Here is a 23,690-nt window from a genome sequence, read left to right on the forward strand (position 1 = left end):
AAAGTCATTTATGTTAAAAATATGCGCAGATTTTTTTTTTTTTTTTTTGACAATGAAAATTATTTCTTTAAGTTGACATTTTATTGTTTTTATTTATTTTGGTAAGTGCATTAATTCGTTTAAAAAATTAATTTTTGGCAACAGAGGAAAAAGAAACGATTTTTTTTTTATATGATGTATTTATTTTAATGAACTTATTATTATTATTTTTCGTTTTGAAAGCTGGTAAAGATTTTTTTTTTTTAATGGAATGAAGTGTATTAGCTGCTTTGTTTAAAAGGTGCTGCTATTTTATTTGTTCGTTTTTTTTAGAAAAAGTAAGGAATATTTTATTCCTAGAAATCAGCTTAAAATATTAAAAGAAATATGTTTGAAAAATTTTTCGATTTTAGCTATTTTTGAGAATATTGATCAGGTACTAGAAAGTAGTATGGGTATACAGGAAAGTAGGCTCGTCTAGTTCTAGACAGAACTTCTTGTTTGTAATTTGCTTTTGCTAATATTAGAATAGATATTGTGGAGGAGATGTTTACAAATAAACTTTGTTAATTTATTAACAGATTATTTGCTGATATTCTGAATGATATTGCAATGTTGATGGATATATCATCTCAATATTTTCCGCATCACTTTACAGTTATAATTTCTGTTTCCGGAATATTCAAAGTAAGTCTATTAAAATTTATGTTTTTTAATAAGCCAAAAATGAATTTTTCTCCCTTATCAGTCTCTGATTTATTTTTCATCATGCTGTTGTTCTCAAGATAACTCTTGGGTATCTTATAAACCAGAGGTCCCCAACCTGAGTTCCACAGAACTCTAGGGTTCCTCACAACGTTGACCAGATTCTGAGAGTGATCACTATTTGCTTAATTAAAATGCCAAAGTTTTAGTAAAATATAATTTTCTGAATAAAAAAATGAGTTCTTTTATGCGGTGTGCTCATAAATTGAAAGAAAAAAAAAATATATTATACATAAACTAAAATTATTTCAGACATAAAAATACTTTGCAGTAAATACAATCACAGTCAAATCTTCAGTTTTTCCAAATTTTCAGGGGGGAAAACTGCATTATTGAAATTTTTAGAGGGATTCTTGTTTTTAAGGGGGAGGGCTCAGAAGTATATAAGGGCATGCACCATCACCCTTGGGGATGAGCAATCCTATATAAACAATGAAACCTGTCCCAATGAAATGAAAGGAAGGGGGGCTCAATCCAGGCAAGCACTGCGACCAGGGGTCTATTGTACTAATTTCCTAACAGAAGTCTTTAAAAAAATCTAGCTGAAGCAAAATTCAACTAGCACCTAATGGGAATGTTGTGAATCTCCAAAGGTTTGAATAAATTACAACCAAGGTGCTCAAACCTATAAGCAAAAGACACTTCACAAACCCCTTATGAAATAGGACCCTGTTCTTGCCAGAGAAATAAAATAGTCCCTGCAATTGTAATGTTTTAAATCACAGACTGACCTACATGAAATGGATCTGTTGAATGTGGAAACAAATCCCTTTCTTGTCAGTTTTTAGGACAAAAAACTTGTCAGTGTGACATGTACTGGTCTGTTTTTTTAAAAAAACATGAGTTAAAATTTTTTTTGGTGTTGACTATGATCCTTCCTTTACTTGAATTAGTTTACATTGAATAGGGAAGCTACGTTCATATCAATCAAAAGGATGACATCATGAAACAGGCTATGCTGAGTTGACCGAATCTGTACTTTTGCTACCGTATTCCTTAATTTGTACAAAAATTAAAAAAAATGTCAATAAAATACCGATCTGTAAGCAAACCCGTGAGGAATATTATGTTGAATTTCCTAGCAACGTATCAAAGGGAAGTGACGTAAATGTAAACAAACCTCAGTTCTTACTTTATTATACTTGACCTGATTGTCACGGAAAAATTTGAGGCCTGCTTCTGCTTATGTCTCAGCAGCTAGACCACTTAGAGACTTCAGGATTTCACTAAATGATTTGCTTAATCTTAAGAGGACTCAATATGGTTACCCATGATCAGCCCGCTTACTTGTTAACTTCCTTCTTATTAATGTTATTTCTAATTGAATGAAATATATTTGCAGTCAATAGTCGGTGTTGCTGGAGGTTCAACAAGAGCTGCATTAACTCAACACCAGGCACGGCATAATAACATGGCTGATGTGTCTGCTAAAGATGGAAGTCAAGAAACATTAGTAAACCTCTTAGCTTTAGCGTTCAGCTTAGTAATGATTCCAATTGTTACTAAAAGTTTATTGTAAGTAACTTTTCTTTTCTCCTCACATCAAAACTGATTTCCTTATCCATATCAGATTAGTAAATAAATTTCTAAGTTTGAACAAAATGTTCAACATTATTTGACTACATTTTAAATTGACAATTTTGACAGAACAGTTGGTTCTTTTTGTTCTGCGGTTATGACTGAAGGCACACTCTAAACCAAAAGTTCAATACCATGTAAATGCTGCAATAAGCTTTAAAATATATTTAACACAATTCTTCATACATAGCGAAAAACCCTGGCTCAATTGACTGCCCCCCCCCCACCTTTTTTTTTTTTGAAAATGAAGCAAATGTACTGCATAATTTTTTTTCCTTATATAGCAATAATAGGGGGGAGGGGGGGGGGAAACATTGAAAAATAATAAGTGGAAAATTGAAAATAAAAAATGAAAAACGCAGTAAGTTCCAAATAACAAATTTTACAGGGCATCAAAAATAAAATTCCAGGTGAATTGTGGCACTTACTTCATTTTTCCATTTTTTTTGCATTAGAACTTGGACCAACCAAGATCCAAGAAACCTTCAAAAACCTTCAGTGGCACTTACTGCGTTCTCCACGGCACAGGCGCAAACACTTGCTCCACTGGCGGACCCTATCAATGTTATTTTAACTACTTTTAGGGGGGGGGGGTGAATCAGCACATAAATCGTTTACCACAGTGAAATGCTTAGCATTTATTTCATTTTGACAAGGGCGGGGAAGGCACTTAATGCATTTTCCAATTTCAGTCTTCAAGTATTACTCTGCTCAAAAGCTAAGTACAGTATTTTAAAATTATTTGCTTAAAAGTGTAAAGCATTAAAATAGAAAATTTGTATTGTAAAGCTAATTACTTTAGATGAATTAGTTCTTTCTCTTTTTGCAGGCTAATGAAAGCTTTTAGATCAGTCTGGCAGTTTAAAGTTAATTTTTGCTCCATTCGACACAATTAATTGGTTTTTTCCTTTAAAATTACTTTTCATGCATCACTAATATGAATTATAAAATATATTTCCACTTTTTTTTTTCAGAAGCAAATGATGTGTAAGGAATATTGTGGACATTATATTCTGCATGAATTTCAGATAAATATATTCCTTTTTTGTACAATCAGGGAAAACAAAATCTGTGTTGAGCAGATATTTATATAAAAGTACTTTAGGCTTGCCATACCATCAAAACCCTATTACTCGAGCAAGTCGTTCTTCAGGGGGGGATTGTTAAAAAGGAAATTAGTTCTATTTATGGATCTTTCACACAAAACATGCCCTCACAAAATGCTGAGGCCCAAAACTTGAACCTAGCCAAATCTCATATCAACTAGTTAGAGAATTCTATTTTGTTTCCACATTTCAGTTAAATTTATTATATTTTTTGTTTGAAATATTAGTAACTTTTTTAAAATTAAATTTCATAAAATTCAATGAGTGTTCACACAAAATTAGGACTCTTGAAAATGTACCAATTGGTTAATAATGAACTAAACAATTGTGTCGTTGGAACATACTTCTCATAGTATTACATTGAGTCTACAAAACGTTTTTTAACGAAATTCTTTCTAATGATAAAATGGAAGATGGTAGGGAAAGAAAACATGCGTACTAGTGTAATATTTTAAATTGTAATTATTTTTTTCCCTCCATTTTCCATGTTGGAAATATTCTTTTGAATACAAAGTGTGCAAGTATGCTTTTAAAGCTGTTTAATACCTTTGCATCAGTTCTTAAGGTCTTTCTGTAAATTCTGGTTCTTAAGGTCTTCTTGCAAATATTTTAAGTATTTTGAAACTTTAGTTATTTTAACCCAAACTAATTTAAATTGGTTTATTTTTTATCTTGATAAATATTTTTGTTAATTGGATCATGAAGTTATTATTTGTAATAATTTGTAAATTCATCTAGGTTGTGTTCGATGAGCGACCAGTAGCTCGCCGGTTAAAATAATGACGTCACCTCCAATGCTTTGGCATTTATGACGTCACTAGCTGTCACGTGATCATTCAACCGGTCACTACCGTTTGAGCTTGTCGAACGTAAGCCATGTGTCAAAAAAAAAAAAAAAGTAATAATAAAAAAAAATCTAAAGTATGTCTTTAATCTACTTATGTTGAAACTCCATGCAGGTGTAATAATACAATTATTAATTAGTATTTGGAGGCTCTGTAATCTGTTTTTCACTCATAAAACAAGTCTGTAAAACCATTGAACAATACATTGTAATTACTGAATATTTGTCATTGTTAGAATAAAACATATTAGATTTGTTTTCTAATTTTTATCAGATGTGAAAAAATAGTACAATTGACTTTGACATGACAAAAGTACAGTTGTTTTAATTACTGCATTATTGTAAGAAAATTAGATTGGTGTATTCTTATTCAAAGTGCAGATAAACATGCTATTGCACACGCTGTGTGGTTAATTTTACAGTAATTCTAAAAAAAAAATGTAGGGCTCCTTGGCTCCTTAGAATTTTTTTCCTGAAAACTGCACAAACCCTGAGTAATTTTATCGGAGGTTCTTGTATACTTGATGGTTTAGGAAAAAGAATACAATATTTTATGTAAAATAGTTTTTATTTACCAAAATATTTTTTTTAATTAAATTTTATCAAGAGTATTGACAATTTTGCTACTTTTAAGACTCTTTCAAACTTGAATAAAAAGATGTACAAAGTTCAACATTAGTGAAAGGTTAATACAATATCAATGCAATGGGTAAGCTTGCAAATTTTCTCAAACTGTGACCTTATTGAAAATATATCCATCAGGGGTCTGTCCAGGATTTTTCACAGGGTTCGTTTTTTGTGAAAAATCAAATAATTTTGTGAAAAATGAATTAATTTTTTGAAAAATAAAAAAATTTCACAAAAAAAATTTTTTTTTTTTTTTTGTTAAAACGAAATTTTAGAATTTAGAGATGGCACAAACTGCATCAATTAAACTTAAAGTTGAGTGTTTTCCTCTTCTACGTCGAGAAAATCATTCTGGGGTTTTTTTTCTGATATTTGGTGGGGGGAGGGGGGGCATCGCTCTTTCAAGTATCAATATTTATCTACCATTCTACATTTCAATATTTATCTACCATTCTACATTATGTTAAATTATACTAGATATATTTCTGTACAGTACTTAAAATAATTGTAACAAAAATATAACTAAATAAAATAAAATTCAGAATAGGGTTCAGCATTCAACTCTTAAAAAGCACAGAATTTCGTTTAAAACTTATAAATTCCGTGATTTTAACAAAAATAAAAAGATATTTCAATTGTTTACCTCTTAACAAAGCGTAATAGTCATTAAAAATTCGAAAAATCGGATTCCCATAGCGGATGCAAAGAGATCGCAATTCTCAAAGTGAAGGCATCAAAAGTATAAAAACGGCTAGTAAAAGAAATATTTTTGATAAAATTATTTTAAAATTGCATTTTAGAGTCCTATGATAAACATATCATTAATATCTGTGGACACAGTTGACCCAAAAAATAAAATAAAATAAATCATCTATTTAGCATTTTAATTTTTGACTCATAACAGAAAATGGAATTTTGCTTTAAAAACTTGAAATGAGAGTTCTAACAGAAATAAAGAGACTTTTCATTTATTTGAATCCTAATAAAGCGAAGTTAGCTTGAAAAAAGAACAAAATATGATTCTCATATCGGATGTTAAAAGATTGCATTTTTCAAAATGTAGACATCTAAAGAAAAAAAAAACGGTAATTAAAAGAGTTTATTCAAAGTCATCCTTGTTAGCATCGAAAAATCAAAACCCATATAATTTTCTCCCAAAATAACAATTAAACATCGCACCGCACCATAAAAACGCAAATATTGACAAGCTGGCAAAATGATGAGAATATTTTCTAATCAAGTCATTTATAAAGGTTCAACGCCAGACGCTAAGTGGGGATAATTTTGAAGTTGGTAACACTATCTGAAGCGATCATATTTTTTCCTTACCCTTACTATCCCTTTGCAGTTCTAAGTTCATTTCGCAGATATTATTATTGTTTATTAAATCATGAGCGGAGAAAAGTGCTTACCAGTGACTTTTCAGAAAAGTTTACAAAAACACCGCTGCTAATTAGCTGTGATAAAACAAACAACCATTATATTTATTTGGCAGTAGCAATTATTTATCGCGTGCAGGAGCATTCCAAGAGTGCCTTTTTTTTTTTTTTTCAAAATTAGCCGATTTTGTATAAGCTGATCCCTCTAATTTGACTTAAAAAAAGGTTCCAAAAATTATCGGTTTATACAGAGAAATATGCGTTATTTTGCTTTCAGATTTGCTCTTTCAATAAACAATTTGACAGATCCGATCTTGTTTGATCGGGATTTCGTGAAAGGTCCGTTTTGTTTGACCGGGATTTTGTGAAAGGTCCGTTTTGGTTGATCGGATTTTTGTGAAGGGTCCGTTAATGGACCCAAATATCCTCTGGCCAGACCCCTGTCCATGTTCTTAGTGAGGGCACTTTTGTCCGAATGTCATAGTAATGAGATTTTTTGAGAAACCAATTTGTGACGGTGTTGAAGTTTTCAGTTGTTTTGAAGCTAAATTTCGTGAAATGCACTCAAAATAATGGAAATATCATGGATGCAGCTGTACCATATTTTGCTCAATTCAGTATAGTTCTATTTCTTGCTACTTCTTATTTAATAAATATGCTCAAGCTAGGAATTTATACAAGTTTTAAATTCAAATTGTTTGATTTCAAATAACTAATGCAGATGTGCTTATGCAAATTTTTTTGAACATTCATTTCATTTGCAATGAACTGTAGTTTGATACTTTTCTTTGTATAAAATTTGTTACAGTTGACCCTTGTTTTTTGTTCCATGAAAAGGCTGCATAAATTAAGGTTCCACAGATTTAATAAAAAACTTCATTCTGATGATAGATAAATATGCAGGGCCGGATTAACGTCTATTTATGCCCCTAGGCCAAACTTAGAGATTACGCCTTCCCACACCCTTCACATATTCGAATTGTACCAATATCATATACCCCTACCCCCTTCTCTTCTTCCTCAGAGGCGTAGCAGCGTCCGGGGGATAAGTGAAAATTTTGTGCACCTTTCCCAGTTTGAAAATTAAGGGATGAGTTTCTTTTTCAATTTTCCTATGCTGATGTTCAAAAGAGGGGGGGAGGATTTGCCGGTGCACCCCAGAAATTTGCCAAAATTGATGCTTTAGAAATGCAATTTTAGGCTATTTAAGGCGATTTAACTCGAAGTAACGGTCATCTTTGATGATGTTAGAGAAAGGGATTAGTTAGGCAACTCTCCCCCTCCCTTTTCAAAATTAAAGTTATAAATTGAAAATTTTGAAAAACTTTAATGATGCTGGGAGAGAAAGAAGAAATTGAGATCCTAAAACAATTTTAGAGGATATATTTTTGATGAGCGGGCGATCGGTTGCTTTAGCAAGAAACTTATTTGAAATTAATGACTGCAACATTCGAAGACATATTTTATGATATTAGGGAAATAGTTGGAGTTAAGCCATTCTCCCCCAGAAAGTTTTCGAAATTAAAAACCTAAACACTTTATTGTGAGCCATCTTTAATAACAAAAGGAGAAGGGACGGAATTCGGTAACTCTTTTCCTTAAATTTTTCGAATTTAAAGTCCTAAAAACTAGACTTTAGGCAATTTTAATAATGTTGGAGAAAGGATGAACTCTGCAGCTATCCAGATTTTTTTTGTTGTTAAATTCAGGTCCTAATCTTAGGTGCTTTTAAATGAGTTGGGGAAGGGGGGAGGGGATACTGAAGTCAAGGTCACTTCTCTGGGAAAATTTCGGGCTCGAGGCCATAGAAACAAAGTTTTAGAGGATCTATTATGATATGAAGACTTTCCCCTGAACAATTTTTGAAATGAAACCTCTAAATATGCATTTGTAGAACTTCTACACGGTGGCGACAGATCAGGGAAATACGGGAAAAGTCAGGGAACTTTATCACTCAGGGAAAAATCAGGGACTTTTAAAAAGATTATTTGTCAGAACATTTCAAAACTTTCAGTGTGAAAGTTTTTGATTGTGTCATTGATGTTAATATCTTCAACGATTTCGACCCCTTTGTTTCTTCTTAAAGACGGCCGTGGTGGCCTGATCGGTAAGGTATTGAACTTGAGACTGGAAGGGGGGGGGGTCCTGGGGTCGATCCCATAGGCGGATTTAGGACTGAGTTCCTGGGGGGCAGGATTTTTTTTAGCAGCATTTTTATTGCCCCCCCCCCACTCCCATGTTTTTGTCTGTTTCCTGTGATGCATAAGTCCATGCTTTATTTTTTTGTGTGTCGTTTCCATTAATGTGTGTTTTCATGCTGTCCTTTTTGAATTGACCTTAAGAGAGGGAGCTGGTATCAAGAGAGAGACGCAGGGCTCCCTTTTGAGTGAGAAATAAAATATATCCAATTTTAGAGGGCCGGGGGTTTTTCTCTCGGAGGAAATTTTGTAAAATGGATATAAAATTCTGCATTTTAAAGCCTTATAAAGGTTAATTGGATAGACATAGAAATTGATAACTAGATTATACAGTTGTACAGTGTTGTTCAAACTTTGTAAGAAACAGCCATAAATCAGAACAGTCGCATTGAAAGAAAAAATAAACTATAGAATTCTCATTACAACAAACTTCTTTTAATTATAAGTAGTGCAGAAAACGAAAAGGAATAGAGTTAGTGTATCATTTTTTTCCCCTGGCTAAACAGATTAACAATATGCAGTAGAAGCAATTGGAGCCTACTTTGCTTAGGATCTAATTATTTTCAAGGACTCTAGAATGGATAAAATTATTTAACACACTTCTTTTGTACTTTCCAGTCTCTGATATTTTTGTACTTGATTGTAAATTTTTACAGTCCTGTTCTAACTTTGTGAGAAATAGCTATTTTAAATTTAAAAGAAAAAAGAAACCATAGATTTCTCATGACAACAACTTTTCTTCAGTTGCAAGTGGGGCAGAAAACGAAAAGAAATAGAAGTAGTGTGTATTTTTTTCCGTGCTAAACAGATAGACAATATGCAGAAGTAAAATAAAAGCAATCAATACAAAAGAATTTAAAAAATACTGCATTCGGAATTGAATAAATAGCAAGATATGAAACATGTGAGTCACAAGAATTTATTTCAAATAATATGTTTCAAATGTGAGGACCATGATTTTTACATTTTTAATACAAGGCAAGGAGCTGAATTTGACATATTTTGGCATTCCTCCCCCCTCTACCATTTGTTAGAAATGTTAAAATTTAAGGTTTGTAGCCACACGTTTCCAAATATTCAAGGTTTTCAAGCACTTAAAAATGAAATTAGTTTTTTCACGCAATATCCATTTTTAAGGAACGAATCATGATTTTTTTTGGGGGGAGTTAGGGACCCACTTCAAAGCAGGGGCCCTAAGCAATAGCTTGTTTATCTTATAGGCAAATTCTGCCCTGTTTGAAATTCACTCTTGCCTGTAAATTTATGCTTGATTTTTTGTAATTTTTACGAAAAATTCGTCAGTTTTTACAGCTAAAGGATTTTTACGATTTTACCAATCTTTGTTAGGTTTTTATAGACTTTTATAAAATGTCAGCAAATTTTTCCAAAACTTGTGATGACTCAGTCATTTAGATTTCAATAATGACAAGGACTGACTCACTTAGACTTAGATGATTATGACTTACTTTACTTTTTAAACAGTATTTATAAAGTTAATAAAATTGTACTCTCCCTCTAAGTAAAAAGATTCATTTAATCAGAACACTCAGATAACTGAAATTTATTCAGTTTGCGGTACTGTTTATTCTCTCTTCTTTTCTCTTTAAAAAAGAGAGAGAGAAGGGAAAAAAAACTATGTTTTTTAGAATTTCTCAAAAGGCCACTTAATCTACTAAGAACATAAATATTATGCAAAAATATATTTGAAATGTGGACACAAATCATAACGAGTAGTTCTGTTAGTGGGAATGAGGGGGGCGGGGAGTTTTTTCCCCTTTGCTTTAGGTTCTAATTTGTTAAAATAATCGTCAATTATTATAAGTGTTGCAGCTTAATGTATAGCTTGCTTAACCTATATTTTCATTCATATACTTGCCCAAATTATTTTCAGTCCAAAATAGTGAATTTAGATACATTTTCAGCACCCCAGTGACAGCTGTACTATTTGTATTTAATGTTCGTTTTTTTCCCCCTTTTCTTTTCTCCCATCAGAAAAGGATATTCGCTTTTCTCTTCATTTTCATTTAACTATTCAAAAATTAAAAAGTCATGATTTTTTTGTTTTAAGATTTTGGAAGATGTGTTGTTACTATATAAAGTCCTCTCAAAACTCGGGGGCATTGCCCCCTATGCCCCCCCTATAAATCCACCCATGCCCTTCTGAACCATTCAAAAAAAAAAATTAATAATGTTTTTTTAATTTTTGGAAGATGTGTTGTTACTACATGAAGTCCTCCCAAAACTGGGGGGGCATTGCCCCCCTCCGCCCCCCCCCCCCCCATAAAACCGCCCATGGTCGATGCTAGCTGGTCAAAGATCCAGTCTTCATTAATGGTTACTGGGGGACGTTGAATGCTCATGGCCACAAAGTCCTCCAAGTGAAACAATACCTCTGGGGATGCTGGACCAAAGATTGCTTGGCTCCTCGTCTGGATCAAAAAATCAGAGCTGTTTTCAGAGTCCCATCCAACTGGTTAAACCACAAACAGTGGTAAGCACGGGGGACTTTGGAGTGAAAAAAAAAGGTCTCTTCTTAAGGTTATTCTTCAGTGAGCTTTGACTTAAATGAGTCTAATAAGTTTTCGTTCTAATACTCTTTCTTTTTAGAAACTCACAAAAAAAAAGTCTTTAGTGACCCAAACTCGCTTATTATCGCATCAAATTACTGTTCATTGCCTGTTGTCAGAAATCACAGGGGTTTGGATTGGAAGAAGGGGATAATTTTTTTTGTTTGCAATAAGGCTTCTGCATGAAATCAAAACTCATTCGCATAAAATAAAATAAAGGCATCAAATCTTAAACATGTGTATAATCAAATCTGCATAAAATAAAATCTCATAAAATAAAGGTCTATTGTATTTTGTTTTCAAAATATGTAATAAATTTTTGTATGTCTTTAAAATTTTAATTAATTCATTAATTTTTTTTCAGTCTGACTTGGGTTGTGTTTGGAGCAATGACTACTGTTCATTTAACTTCCAATTATTTCGCTGTCAGATCTGTAGTGATGGAAACATTCAACAGTGCACGCTTTAAAATTTTTACCAGACATTACCTAGAAGACGGAATTACACACAGAAATTTCTTATCAGTAAATGAAGTTAATCAAAGAGAAAATGTTTTCTTTTCTTTTCATCCAAAAAAAGTTACCATAAACTTAGGCACTTCATTCCAAAATATTATTAAAAACAAGAGGTAATTTTCTTTTGCTTTAAAAAAAAATTTAAAAAGTCTGATAAATGCAATTGCATATTTTAAAAATAAAGTTTAATAAAATAAATTATTACTTAGCATATTAATTATTAGTTTTTAAAACTTTGACCACATAGTGGTATAAATTATATAGTTATTTCTTTTTCAAACTTTGTATCCTTTTCCCTCTACTTTTTAGTATTTTATTGTAACATTACTTAATGAAAGTTAAAGGATAAAAATTGACATACTTATTTTTAACTATAAAAAAGTTTTTGTTCAAGGTATTTGTAAAATTATTAACTTAGTGTATTAGTCAAAATTACAAAAATGATTTGAATTTGAAGTTTAGTAAAATATATTTATCATAGTGACTTAATTGTGTGTAAATCTTACTTTGGTATCTTAGGCATTATTTTTTTCTTTTTTTGCATCATAGATGTGAATATGTTGAAAAGCTGTTGACACTTTATAAGGATTGTGATTATCTTCTAAGTGTTAATAAAAAGAACAATTCAAGTAGGTTATATTCTAATATTTATTTTTTATATACAGTGGCTCCCAAAAGTGTTCGTACACTTAGAAATTTTGTAGCAAAACCAAAATTACGCAAAACTGAATTCGAATTTGAAGTCCAATTTTTTTTTCACACCATTCCTATGCCATTCTGAATAAAACTCAATAGTTTTTTCAAAATATTGCCACATTTTATTTTTGAAATTTGTCGAAAAACGAAGGGCCAGAGAAATATTGCGCCACAAAAGTCATCGTACACTGAAATATTTTCGAATAAATTCATAATTAAAATTATCATATGTATTTTTTTTATTATTTTTGCATTGTAATGACACTGTAAAGTCATTTGCCTTTAATTTTTTGTTTATTTATTCTCTAATATTCTGCTTATTATTTTTAAATGGCAGGTATACGTAGAAAACAACAAACACGATTCAAAATTTGATTTTTTTTCCCTCACAGTAGCCGTAAATTGGTTTGAAGTGTATCTAAATTGGTTGATTTATATCATTCTATATTGCAGTGCTTGATAAAATGCTTTAAAGAGAAGAATCGGATCGAAAACAAGGTAAGAAAAGGTCAACTGGCAAAGTTAACAATGCGCGATCGGAGGTTTACAGTTAAAAAAATTATTAAAAATACACATTTCAGAGCTGAAAAAGTTTCTGCAGAATTGAATGAAATATTTTACGTTTAATTTTCACCTAAAAATTTTCGCCAAGTTCTCTGATTAGCTGGATTAAATGGGACCTATTCCGGCAGAAATTTTCTTGTTCGTGCGAAAAACAGCAAGCTTACGCTTTCCGTCGTAAAATCAATGATAAATAAGCTCAAAACGTTTTGGAACAACGTCTTACTTATAGATGAAAATAAATTCAACATTTTGGGTTAAATTGTTGTATAATTGTAAATGGAAGAAAAAAATGAGGAATTGAAGCTTAAGAACTTAGTTGGATCAGTTAATCAGGACGGTGAAAGTGTTCTTGTGTGAGGGTGCATCTCAGCATCAGGACTTGGAAATTTTGAATTTTTTGATGAAATAATGAATCATGCTGTTCATTTAAATATTTTAAAAAACAATTTTAAACTATAAGCCCAAAATTTGGTATTCGGAAACAACTTTTTTTTTAATCAAGATAACGATAAAAGGCACACGTTTGCGTTTGGTGCCTCAAAATTTGTCCTTATAAGCTTAGAAATATCTCCTCAATCGCCAGATTTGAACTTAATGGAACATATTTGGAAATATCTGATGGCTAGATTACGAAAATACACCATTGAAATGAAAATCGAACTAGAAACAGTATGACTCGAAGTGCGGCTGAACACTTACTCAGAAATTGCACAAAAAAAGAAAGAAAAAACAATGAAATCTAATCCCAAGCGTTTAAAAGGTGTTGTTGCTACTGCATGATATTCTATTTAAATAATAACTTAGTAAAAAGTTAGATTATTTACTAATTTTTTTTGACATTTTTTCAACGTGTACGAAGACTTTTGTGAGATAAAATTTCCGGCACTTTTTTGTTTTTGATTTTTAAAAAATTAAGTTTTAATGTTTGATTAAAAATTTTCATGTAGTTTTGTTAAAAATAGATCATAGATCTTATAATAAAATACCTATTCCGAAATATTAGGTCTAACCAATGGATAAGGGCCTATTTCATTGAAAGTCGTAGGTATACGAAGACTTTTGGGAGCCACTGTATATATATATTTGTGTTTTTCTCAAAAATTAAAATAATGAAACTTGGTTAACTTACTGCGTACTTTCACACTGTAGCATTTTCTTCAGGATTGTCAAAAATGTTGAGATTTTACTTCAGAATGTCAAATAATTTTAAGGAATTTTTATGTTTTTTGTACTATATCTCCTACTTTATATTGAACATATAAGCCGTTTATTTTGAATGTAGGCTGCTCCATTTTTGAAAAAAAAAGAAGATAGTGGAAATTTTAGACAAAACTTGATATAATCTTTTTATTTGTTAGTTATTTAAGCCAAAATAAATAAATAAAAATAAATCATAATCCTAACATTTGGGAGATACTCTTTTTTGGGGGGGAAGAGTTTTGGGAAGTTTAAACTCTTCACTAAAAAAAAATTGATTACTGAAATGCCATACCAAAACTATCTTGCAATAACACTCCGGTCCCATGCCCCCCCCCCCCCCCAATAATAATAAAATAAACTAAAAAACTTATACTCAAATTCAAAAGTTAAAAATAATTTTGTAATGCTTGTAAAAATCGAGGACATATAGAAATTCAACTTATATTACTTGTACTTAAGAACAACAGCGAATCTTAATTGATAGAAATAATTTATCAGAAGCTGCCAAAATGTGAATGGCAGTCAATTTTATCAAGTAGGGGAAAAAAATGTTTTATGCGCAGGAAGCATTAAGAATCCTCAAACTTTGAAAATATCATAATGAAAACCGCACCAGTTCTGAAAATGTTAATGGCAAAAACAAAATTTTAACCAGATCAAAAGGTTGCAGCTCATGAATTGCATCTCTACTGATATAAAATGCTTTGTATGTCTGAATCTGGCAAGGGCGTCCATATGCAAAATTTTTAAGGGGGGGGGGGTGGCCTCAGAAATTTTTCCCGTGGTTTAGCAGGATATTTTCCCCATAGAAACTGATTTCAGTACAGATTAGAATTATAAAAATTTGACATTTTTAATAACTAATTCATTAATTGCTGGAGAAGAAATGTTTTACATTTTTGCAAAGAAAAAATTACTAAAAGCAAAGAAGTTCTAATGTCAAAGGGGGGGGGGGGGTTCGCTTGAGCCCCCACTTGCCCCCCATATGGGTGCCCTTGGAGTCTGGGTTTCAGTGTGAGTCCAATGTCTGGATGAATGTTGAGTGTTGGATGAATGTTGAGTGTATGCTATTTACACTCAGAAATTTCGTCAAACGGGTAGTCTAAAATCTGAAAGGTAGAATGTTGCTCCTTTAAGGTTGTCTATAAAAATATTTTATATTTTCTCCTTGTTTTGCAGACTTTTCGCTCTTATTTATATCGCCACTGCTGAGTGCAGAAAAAATGTTAATGTACCATCAAAAAAAGCTCATTAAAACAATGTTTCTCGTAATTTTGGCAGTTTTCAAGTTTGTGCCTCTGGTTTTTCCTTGAAACATTTTCATAAGTAAATACTAAAATTTCTGCTTTCTAAGTAATGATATGTCATGCTTCTGAAAAATTTTAAGTAAATAAACATTTTACCCTCTTTTTAAAAAAAGTCTAAGAATCTCTAAGTTGATTATTGCTTTTTTTTTTTTTTTTTTTGGAAAGTGCAAAGATATTCACAGCAACCCCCTCCTCAGTTATAAAAGATTCATTAGGATAAGTAAAATTTATTCAGATTTCTGGACATTAGTGCATTCAGAATCATTTGCATGTTTAAGTACGAAGTAAAACCCAAAAGTTTGGGGACTATGGTTCTTAATGACAGTCAAAACTTGTTGTAGTTTAAGAAAAACTGTACAAAATGCATTATTTTATCTCTCCCCTCAATGTATGGACAGTCCATATCAGCCATGTCCAAGGGCACCCATATGCAAAATTTTAAGGGGGGGGGGAGGCTCAGATATTTTCCCCATGGTTTAACAGGATAGTTTTCCCATAGAAACTGATTTCAGTACAGATTAGAGTTATTAAAATTTGACATTTTTAATAACTTATTCATTAATTGCTGGAAAAGAAATGTTTTTACATTTTTGAAAAGAAAAAAGTACTAAAAGCAAGGAAGTTCTAATTTCAAAGGGGGGGGGGGGCTTCAGCCCCCACTTGCCTCTCTCCCAGTATATGGGCACCCTTGCCCATGTTATGTGATTCAATTACCTTCACTTGCGATTCGTTTGTAAGCTGGTCAAAACTCTTCAATAAGGTTAGAAGCGTGACTTTTCTCGGGCATTGCTGGGCCATTAAACTCTCAGTGTTTGATTAAAACATCTTCAAGGACTTCAGAGACAAGAGAAAAGAGTGTGGTTTTACAATGGCAAGATTAGTGATGTGGACTAGGTAAATTCCCAGTGGGTAGGTGAATATTTTTTGGGTATTTACCCAAGGCTTGGGTAAATACCCAAAAACTGGGTATTTTACAAAAAAAATGCAAAAAGTGAGTCTGAATTTTTTTTTTTAAATCCAAGTATGAAATAATTTGTAAAGCTAATACATTTATATGTATGTATATATATGTAATATGTGTTACACAGTTTATAATGTTTTTTATTGGAAGACTTGATGAATTTATGGAAGAAACATATCGTGAACCAAAGAATCTTTCTTTTCAATGTCATAATTGGACAAGTATAAGCGATTCAATGATGAACTTCAGGATTTCAAAATCACAATCTAGGTTAGTCATATCCAAAATGAAAAAAAAGGAAGCATGAGGGATGCTTGGAAGAATTTACTGAGAAGTTATTAAGACTATGATGTTATTTATTTATTTATTTTATTGCTGTTTAAGTGGTAACATGGCAAATATAGAAACAGGTTTCACATTAATAAGCAAAAAAACAAAATAGTTTTTCGTTGCCTTGCTCATTTGCATTTGCTCCCCTGTACTTCATGATGAAAATTTATTCAAACCATTTTTAATACACGCGATTAGTGATGTCAAGTGGGAAGGTAAATATTTTTTTGAGTATTTATCCTAAGGCAGGGTAAATCCCCTAGTAATTGCGCATTTTGCCAAAAAAAAACTTTAGGTGGCATCAAAAGGTGATGATTTTCTTTTTAAAACATAAACTGTAAAATGAAAGATTAAAAACATAAAAATTTATATATTATAATTTCTTTAATTAAAGGCGTAATGAAATGTCATCAAAAAAACTGTAAGAATTTAGAATGAACTACTCTAAAACTTAAGTAGGATGGTAGGATAATTTAATTTTTTATAAGGGGGGATTTAAGTTTAATTTTGTCATATAGATGACACTAGCACAACGTTTCATTGATTTTTCATAATATCATGCTACTAGTTAGTTTTGGCTTTGAGTTGTAATCAGTTTGTCCAAAGCCTCCTAAATACTAAATGCCTATCACATTTTCTTTAAAAGTGATTCTTCGCCGGTATACAAACAAACGCTACTACCTGACGGCAATACATGGATTGTGTTGCTATGACGATGGATCCAAACAATTCAAATCAAAACGTTAATTGGTTAATTTTAAAATTTAAATTTAGAAGTTAATCAATTGTTTTCTCAGCTTTTAATTTCTAATGCTTTCAACCTTCGATAGTTGGCAGTAGCCAGAAGACCAAAAATATGCTTACTGCGATCATTTTGCTCTATGTTAAAAGGGAGAATGCAATAGGCATTTAGTATTTAGGAGGCGTTAGTTTCTCACTCACTTTGTATTTGTACTGGTAAAACTTTAAATTTTGCTTTGAAAAGTGAAAAACAAAAGAGAAAGATGGGGACATTGATTAGGCATATCCGACACATTTAATGTGAATATCATATTAGATTGCTAAGTTGTTTCACACAATAATTCTTTAAATATGTGATCAAAATACAATTTTTGGGCAAAAATTTGTTTTGTATATGGTTGATTATATATATACATAGTGAAATACAGACAGAAAAGTATTTTAGTTGAATATAAATTTTTGAAATAAATACCCATTTTGGGTATTTACCCGGGTATATACCCTGTGGGTATTTACCCCTAAAAATAAATACCCGGGTATTTTACATCACTAGGCAAGATTGAAGCTGTTCGAATGGTGCCGGTGTTTTAAAGATGAATAAGAATCCTTTTCTGGTTGATTTGCACCTTCACAAGTTAAGGAAAATATAAAGTTAGTATCTCAAAGGCAACAACCTTCTGAAAGATTGTTGCTACAGACTTGGGAACATTTCTAAGGCCACTCACTTGATGAAAAATGGCTGCATCTTATTTTGATGAAGTATTTTAATATGCTTCAAGTGACTTATGACATTAATTCTCATCTTTTGACCATAGCACTCATTTTAAGAGAGGAATTCTTGCTTGTTTTTTAAACACCGGTAATATTCATACACCTTCAATTTGGCCATTGTAAAATCACATACCACTTCTTCAGAATCTCTTAAGTCCCGACAAAAATTTAATAAAACGTTAGCAAAATTTAATGTTACATAGTTGGTATTCAAAAGCAATGTTTTCAACCTTGTTGACAAACTTTGATTAGATTTTAGAAAAATAGTATGTGTGCAAAATTGAATTTCTTGACATGAGTCATACTATCCAAACATTAAGGGGAGAGATAATAGAATGCATTTCCAACAATTTTACTTTAGCTGCATGCTGTGGCTGTCATAGGTGACTTTAGTCTCCAGACTTTTGAGTCTGACTAGGTCAATAAGGGATGTAAGCTCTAACATATTTTCTTATATAGATGGATAAATGCATCGACTTACTTGTAATTGTATTGTTATATTGATAGTTGTATTGTTGTTTTGCTAAAATATGTATTATTAAATATAAATTGCAATTTATGTTTTAATGTTTGATTTCTTTTTATTAAGCTATCATCAACATTGCTCTGGGAAACAAATCATCTGTAAAAACAGAAATGGAAGCATTGTATCAAAGTTGCTTTGTAGAGCATCTAATGGAAAACCTGCATTTGAGTAAAGTAAGTTTAGAAATACAGATTGTTTACTTTAACATAAAAATAAAGTAAATATGTAGAATGAACTATTAAGTAAATTTTTAATTTAAAGAACAATATCAAAATTTGGATTAAGAATGAAATTTAATGAATAATTTGTGAGTACTGTAAACAAAGTTTAGCTAATTAGCTTTTTTTTTTTCCCCCACATCTTTCAAGCATTTGAGCAATACTCTTAAAATAAATATCATTGTAATATTGTATAGCTAAGAAGTGAGAGCTGTATCTGATACTGAAACATTTTCTCCCTAAAATTAACTTTCTGATCATTTAATTATTTTAGCCAGGGCTGAATTTAAACACAGTTATGGGGAGATTAAAAGGAAAGATTCTCACCTCAACCTTACTGGGAATTGAAAAGAGCGTATCCTGATTGTTTAACTCTCACTAAGAGATGCTGGTGTGCAAATCATGTAGTTACATTAAGGGATGGTCCATAAATCATGTAATGCTTTGAAAAGTGTAGGGGGTTCAGAAAATAGGAACAGTTTGAGGGAGGGAGGAAGCAACAAGAAGCATGGCATCATATTTTTTACAGGAACATGCTTGAGCAATATTGCATGACATGTAACAAGAAGAGGGAATACTGTAAAATATGACCGGGGGGGGGGAGAGCAATAATTATGATAAAAGTGTGGCATCATTTTTGAACAGCCCCTAAGACTGGAAGAAAAACTTTGCCTGACATTGGGGCTTCAGGCAGGAGATAGCTGATATTTGTTATAATATGATCAACTAAACTTGTATTGTAAGACAAATAACAATGTCAAAAAAGCACAAATTGCAGATTACTGCAGACACGTGTTTCAGCTTTACAAGAAACGTCTTTCTCAATGCAAAAAGTCATGAGCTTATGGATGAAAAGACATCTGACAAAAGCCAAGCGCTAGATAAGCAACCAGCTTAAAAGATAAAAGTAGCGGATTAACCAAACACCAATGAGAAAATTATAAACCAATAGGAATGCAAACAAAAGGCAGGAGCTCTCTCACAGTCACAGTCAAGCCCAAAGAAAGAAATCAATTGGACAAAGATTAACCCAAAGTTGAAACAAAAAGAAAATGTCAATGGCTGTGAACTGCAAGAAAGAAAAGCTGAATGGAAGACAAAACATCAGGAAATGAAATAAACAAAAACAAAAAGAAAAAAAAATTGGAAAAGGAAAAAATAAATAGAAGAAAAGGTGGAAAATGTCAACGCATGACAAAAAAGTTAAAAATAAACAAAGCAAGGTAGATAAAAATGAATGGGGGAAAAAAAAGTATGCAAAATAGAAAAAAAATGGATGGGGAAGAACAGTGTTAAAGATATGGGAGCCAGACATTGGAAAAATACGGAACTTCTTTAAGATCATTTACTAAGTTAGAGGGCGCTACAGTTGCTGGGGAGTGTTTTTGCTGCTCCTGAGATAAGTGATTTTTTACTGTAATTGTTTATTTTACTACTTTAGTTTCAGTATTTTTATTGTATTTTATCATATAATTAAGTATTCTTGTGCTTTTAAGTCTTATTTTTGATTTAATTGCTTTCTTAAAGTGTTTTTCTATTCTGTGTAGCTAAGCCTAAATTGTGTTGATTTCTTGTTAAGCCTGACTGCTCTGTTTAGGGTGTAACTTGTTTATTTTAATTTACTGCTTGTCTTAAGATTTAGTAATATTTGTATCTTTTACTTCCAATGCTTTCTAATTCTAATAATTAGCATTATTTCTCCAATTTTGTATTTTTGTATTGACTTTTTAAGTGTACCATTTGGAGCTAGAATGGGAGTTATATGCATAATGAAGGAGGTTAAAAGTGGTAAAGGGGACAAGTGGATTTCTTGTGACCTATGTCAGATGTTCTGCTTGTTTATGGGGAAGGATGAGTTTGAGAAGGATTTCATTTGCACAAATTGTGTTGAAGTCTCAGAAATCAGAGTTAGGATGCTTACTTTGGAGGCTGAGTTAGCATTAGGCTGTAGGCGTGTAGATGGGGTAAACACTCCAGAGGGAAAGGGGGAAGTTAGCAAAAAGGAGGTTGGCATTAGCTGTGTGTTAGATAGTGGGAATATTCCAGAATTAAAGGAGGAAGTTAGTAAAAAGGATGTGGGAATTAGCTGTGTGTTAGATAGTGGGAAAATACCAGAGGTAAAGGGGAAAGTTATTGCTGAGGCGACTGACTGGGTAACAAAGGGTATAATTTTGGGAGATTCAATGGTGCGTGAGGTGGGAAACTCAATAGGCAGAGTTAGACGTAAGGTGGCTAGATGTTGTTTACCAGGGGCTCGGGTGAGAGATGTAAATAGGGTTGCTGAAAAGAAGGGGGTATTTAATAAAGAGGATGTAGTTACTTTGTGGGTGGGAACTAACGATGCAGGCCATAGTAACAATGATGAGTTTACAAAGGAATGGGATTCCCTGTTGGACAAAGCAACCAACTGTTCGGCAAATGTCCAAGTGGTTGGTTTGCTTCCCAGGTATGGAGTGCATAGGAGTTGGTTAAACCAACGGGCTAGGTGTATGAACCTGGTACTCAAGGAAATTTGCGTTAAGCTTAGTATCAGGTTTATTGATGTGTGGAGTAGATGTAAATGAGATTGGGTTGCTAGGGATGGCCTACATCTGAGCTCTACAGGGGTCAAAATGGTTAGTGGTTTGGTTTTAGATGCTTCAGAATCAAAAAACTAAGTTGGAATGGGGGGCATGGTTTAAGGAGCAGAATTCGAAAGGGTACTAACTATCGGGATTTTAGTAGAAACGGAAATAGGGTGGCTAATAAGAGAAAAGATTTTAACACTTGGGATTCAAACAATCGTGCAGCATTAAATAAAAGTAAGATGGGCTTACTTAAGGTTTTTTATACAAATGCTCGTAGTATTAGGAACAAGATGGAAGAATTGAAAAGCATAATTATAGACGATAGGTTGGATATTATTGGAGTTACCGAGACATGGGCCACCGAAAGTGATGATGATTTATTATCTATTGCTGGGTATAATTTGTTTAGACAAGATAGAGTAGGTAAAAGAGGTGGTGGGGTTTTATTTTATGTCAGAGACACTTTAATTTGCAATGAATCGGTAATTAATGATAAACCTAATGAGATTGATATGATTTGGATGGAGTTGATTAGTAATAAGGGCAAAAAACTACGTTTGGGGAATATTTATAGGCCACCCAACTTAAGCCAGGGTCAAGACGAACAGATGTTTAGTATTATTAGTGACATTTCTAGCAAGGGGTCAGTCATCATAATGGGAGATTTTAATTTTCCAGGAATTGATTGGAATAATTTTTACCATAGTAATAGCAGAAAAGAGGATTTTTTGAAAGTAATTGGTGACTGTTTCTTAGATCAAATTGTAACTCAGGGTACTCAACAGGACGCAATTTTAGATCTAGTTTTCTGCGACATGGAAGGCTCTATTCAGGGGTTATGTGTAGGGGAACACATTGGAAATAGTGACCAAAACAGTATTAGGTTTGGGATTAAATTTAAAAGGCACAAAGTAGAGAATTTTAGGTTTGTGCCTAATTTCAGAAATACTGACTTTGTGGCACTTCGGCAGAGTTTGAAAGCAGTTTTTTCTTCAGGATTGGACAATAGCGATGTGAATCTTCAGTGGGCAGAGTTTAAGAAAAATCTAGCAAATACGGTTACGGATCATGTTCCTTTTAGGAGAAAGAGTGTCAACACTAAAATTTGGCCAATGTGGTTCTCCAGGGAAACTAAAGACGCTCTAAATTACAAGCAAGCTGCTTTTCATAGGTTTGGAGAGACAGGTCACAGTGCAGATAGGCTCCAATATTGTAAGGCAAGGCGTAAATTTAAGTATTTGGTACGGATTCAGAAAAGAGAGTTGGAGCAAAGACTGGCAGATAACATAAACAGGAATCCCAAGAGGTCTTTTGCATACGCTAATTCGGGGAAGTTCGAAATAGTCATATTGGGCCACTGGTTGATGAGCACGGAATTTCAATTCAGGACGATAGTGATATTGCTAATGTTCTTAGTAACTTTTTTTCGAGTGTTTTTAACGATAACTGTATCTCAACAGTTGACACCAACAAGACACAAGCTATAGTACAGCTTGAGGACTTTGTATTTTCCAGGGATGACGTTTTACTTCATTTGAAAAAAATTAAAGAGACTAAGGCTCCAGGGCCAGATAATATTTATCCGAAAATTTTAGTTGAATGTGCAGAGGAATTAGCAGATGTAATCGCAAACATTTTCAATGCTTCTTATAATTCGGGGACAGTGCCAGAGGACTGGAAGCTGGCTAACATTACACCGCTCTTCAAGAAAGGGTCTAAAGGGAGTGCGGGAAATTATAGACCTGTGAGTCTAACTTCGGTGGTTTGCAAAATTTTTGAAACATTGATGAAAATTAAGATAGTAAATTTTCTAGAGACAAATAATCTATTGACTAGTTTTCAGTACGGTTTTAGGAAAGGTAAATCTTGTGCAAGTAATTTATTACATTTCTATGACAAAGTTACCATGGCTTTGGACAATAAGAACCCTGTAGATGTTGTTTACATTGATTTTCAAAAAGCTTTCGATAAGGTACCGCATGTTGCTCTACTTAGCAAATTAGCTGATATAGGAATAGGAGGGAAAACTTTCATTTGGGTAAAAAATTGGCTGACCGGAAGGAAACAAAGAGTAGTTGTAAGGGGAAATTATTCTAATTGGAGTGAGGTTTTAAGCGGGGTTCCTCAAGGATCAGTGTTAGGGCCTGTTTTGTTCATTGTCTTTATGAACGATATTCACAAAAATATTTCTGGGAACATGAATTGTTTTGCTGATGATGTCAAAGTTATGGGGACTGTAGAAAATGAAGAA

The 23,690-nt window shown here is 32.5% G+C and overlaps 1 protein-coding gene across 2 annotated transcripts in view; it reads left to right on the top strand.

Moving 5' to 3' along the window:
- The window catches only part of LOC129220245 (RUS family member 1-like), a 75,450-nt gene that overhangs the window by 38,121 nt on the left and 13,639 nt on the right, over positions 1 to 23,690 (top strand). For both annotated transcript variants that reach the window (XM_054854612.1, XM_054854613.1), the window contains 5 exons: positions 561 to 666; positions 2,087 to 2,259; positions 11,408 to 11,671; positions 12,108 to 12,187; positions 18,718 to 18,827. In XM_054854612.1, coding sequence (XP_054710587.1) covers positions 561 to 666; positions 2,087 to 2,259; positions 11,408 to 11,671; positions 12,108 to 12,187; positions 18,718 to 18,827 — 733 coding nt within the window. The remainder of the gene's footprint in view (positions 1 to 560; positions 667 to 2,086; positions 2,260 to 11,407; positions 11,672 to 12,107; positions 12,188 to 18,717; positions 18,828 to 23,690) is intronic.

Source organism: Uloborus diversus, chromosome 4 (genome assembly GCF_026930045.1).
Source record: "Uloborus diversus isolate 005 chromosome 4, Udiv.v.3.1, whole genome shotgun sequence".
Taxonomy (NCBI): Eukaryota; Metazoa; Arthropoda; class Arachnida; order Araneae; family Uloboridae; genus Uloborus; species Uloborus diversus.